The 3,378-nt window shown below is 33.8% G+C and overlaps 1 protein-coding gene across 1 annotated transcript; it reads right to left on the reverse strand.

Moving 5' to 3' along the window:
- Positions 1-287: 287 nt before the first annotated feature.
- On the reverse strand, positions 288-2,446 carry LOC130994686 (40S ribosomal protein S26-3-like). Its single transcript, XM_057919754.1, has 5 exons — positions 2,169-2,446; positions 1,973-2,065; positions 1,326-1,410; positions 1,084-1,217; positions 288-553 (listed from the first exon to the last, which is right to left on the reverse strand). The coding sequence occupies exons 1-5, from the start codon at positions 2,169-2,171 to the stop codon at positions 485-487; spliced, it is 384 nt and encodes a 127-aa protein (XP_057775737.1). The 5' UTR covers positions 2,172-2,446; the 3' UTR covers positions 288-484.
- Between the last annotated feature and the right edge of the window lie 932 nt (positions 2,447-3,378).

Below are 3,378 nucleotides of genomic sequence, written 5' to 3' on the forward strand. Positions count from 1 at the left end.
ATGTTACATTATTTTGTCCCCTATACACAAACTAATTTCATTCACTTTCACTAGGTTCAAAACCTAACAAGATTATAAACACAAACTAAATCCATTAATATTAACTATACGCTCAAAACCCATCAAGATTATAAACAGAAACTCATTTGAATGATCGCTATCAACACATAAATCCAAAATGCCCACAGAAACAGCTGCGAATTCATCACTCAAATTATAATTCTACGAATTGAAGTTAGAATGAAAGAACAAGGATAAGTTAGAATGAACAACAAGAACAAGGATAATTCTGCAAACGACACAACCTGTTAACGTTTTTATAATAATTCAAAGAAAAAATATCATGTCATTTTGCAGACAGGTAAAGATTTCATAAAATGGACAACATGCACTTTAAAATAAGAAATAACGAGCAGTTTACTGAATTCAATAATTCTGTTTGCACATAAAAGCTTGAGGGGGGCCACCTAGGCGAGCAAGCATATCAAGTGCGAGGAGCTTGAGGAGGGGGGCCACCTGGGCGAGGAGCTTGACCGGGCTTTGGCATATCATCCTGACAACAGGGCAAGAGTAGCAACAATTGAGTAACAAATAAGAGAATGCAGCAATGGGGAGACACAACCAAAAACATGTAAGCAGATTAGCCAATTACGTCGAGGAAGGCAATGATGAGTCTGAAACAAGCAATTTGGTAATGTTTTCCAGTTAGAAGAAAGCAACTACTTCCTGTTCTGTTTTGGGTATTATTGTGTATCAAATGGTTGATATCTACAAGTAATAAAACAATTGTTCTTTTCAATTGATAGTCTCTAGCACACTTTTCACTTCAGAAAAAGAATTGATCCCTTCAAAAGAAAATGCAAAACAGAAGCAAATGCACATCAAGGAGTGTTTTTTGTGCTTAAAAGATAGTTAAAAGTGATAAACACAGCATTAGAATATGTGAGACAAGTAATGCAAACAATGGTTATAGCGCTAACCAGGAAGAATAGAAAATTACATAAACCAAAAGCAGTAAAAATTACACTTCACTTAGAAACATTACTTCACAAGCAAAATGATTAGATGGAGGGTAGAACTGACCCTTGGGCGCCTGAAGCGCTGTGGGGGCTCTCTGTTTCTCCTATCCGTAACTGAACGAACCCTCACCACCTTAGAGTGAATGGCACATGAGACACAGTATTGCATCTTCACGTACAGCTTGGGAAGGGTGTACCCTGCAGGAGGAATTAGATAATTACAAACCCTAATAATTAGTTTTGAGGTAATAGCAACAATATCTACAGTAAAATTCTAGCAGCAAATAAAAAGAAAGAAAAGTTTACCATCAAAAGCACAAGCTTCTTGTACATCCCTAACTGCAGCTTGCTCGACAATGTTCCTCACCAAAAATCTCTTGATAGCTTTGTCCTGTCAAACATATCCCAAACAACACAATCTCTCCATCATCAAACCATCCATATAAACATCTTGGTCAGTAAATCTCATCATTGTTTCACAGTGTGCAAGATATTCAAGAAGTTATAACCACAAATAAGCAGATTTCCATATTATACAACATACTCTGCAAGCATATATATACTTTTGAATAATCATGACAATTTACAAAGAGAGGGTACATAATTCATGAAGTAACCCAAATACTCACATTTTAATAAATTGCATACAGCAAGGTGAAGATAAAACTGACATAAGCAAAAAGCTATCACTTTTAATTTATGTGAAAATTACTAGTCACTGCATAGTAACACAGTTTTCAATATATTTACCAATCTCAGAAATCCCAAATCGGAGCTTGAAATATTTAGTTTTCATCGGTTCGATGATTCAGCTGCAAACAATTTCTACGCGAAAATTAATTCAATAAAAAATACGTAATTCAAATTTTCAACAAACAAACCAAAATAAGATCCGTGGAATTTACAGCCAATTGCTACCATCGTAATAAAAAATACAAAGAATAATCAAATACCTTGGGGCAGCATTTACCACAGTTGGAGCAGCGGATGAATTTGGTGTGTCCACGACCGTGCTTGTTGCGACCGCCGTTCCTTCTCTTAAACGTCTACAAATTTACGAACGAAAAAGCACAAACTTCATAATTCAGTAGAGGAAACCAAACTAGAATCGAACGAGTTAGAACGTAATAAGAGAAAATTGTCTCTCACCATTCTCGACAGACAAGAATTGATACGATTGGTGAAAATCAGTGAAAATCAGTGAGAGTGGCACTCCCGCAGAGATATGAGTGAAGATTTAGGGTTGAGTTTGGGGAGAAGAGTCTAGAATTCCTATAGCTTGTGTGCGGCGCCTCAAACCCTAAGAGTGAAGATCTCTCATTTTATATGACTACAAGTATTTATTCCAGAATTAATTATTCCGCTTGCTCCTTGCCAATTTAAAAAAAAGAATCAATAAAATTCAATTGGTGATTTCAATAACTTAGAGGGTGTTTGGCTAAGCTTATTTTAAAGAGCTTATAAGCTCTTGGAGCTTATAAGATGTTTCAAGAGCTTATAAGATGTAGTTTTTTAAGAGCTTATAAGTTGTCAAAGTGTTTGGATAATTGAACTTATAAGCTAGAGAGAGAATTTTTTTCTAGAGAGAGAAAATATTTTTTTAGAGAAAGAAAATCGAAGAGAAATGAACTTGAATGATATATGATGAAAATAATAAATTATAGTTGAAAAATATTTGTAAAATAATTATTACCTATGAGATTATAAAAAAATAAGTTGGGGTTGAGGAACTTATTTTTTTGGGAGCTTATAAGCTCTTGGAGCTTAAATTTGGAGCTTATAAGCTGTTTAGGAGCTTATTTTGCCAAACACTTTGAAGGACCTTATAAGCTCCTGAACAGCTTATAAGCTGTTTTGAGGAGCTTATAAGCTCAGCCAAACACCCTCTTAGTTTTAATAACTTATGTTAACGTGTCTTTATGAAATTTATTCGTTGTAATAAATTTATTTTTCTATGTTATTTCTTTAAAATGATGTAAACTGACACTACATAGAAATTGATTTTTCTATATTATTTCTTTAAAATGATGTAAACTGACCCCACGTAGAAATTTGTTTGTTGTAATAACTTATGTTAACGTGTCTTTAAATTTGTTTGTTTTAAAATAAAAATTTTCTATGTTATTTCTTTAAAATGTTATTTCTATTTTTCTATCTATGTTATTTGTCCAACAATATAATGGTGGCCTCTTTTTATCCAGTGTGTAATTGCTTCAATGTTTGTCTGTTGGAAATTGAGCACAAATGCAGTTTACCCACCAGGTTTTGGAGCCAAAATTTGATTTTGAATTTGAATACAGCTAATCTTGGAGCCAATTTGCTGCTCAATTAGCCTATAAATATCAAATGATTTGAGACC

The sequence above is a fragment of the Salvia miltiorrhiza genome, chromosome 7 (genome assembly GCF_028751815.1).
Source record: "Salvia miltiorrhiza cultivar Shanhuang (shh) chromosome 7, IMPLAD_Smil_shh, whole genome shotgun sequence".
Taxonomy (NCBI): Eukaryota; Viridiplantae; Streptophyta; class Magnoliopsida; order Lamiales; family Lamiaceae; genus Salvia; species Salvia miltiorrhiza.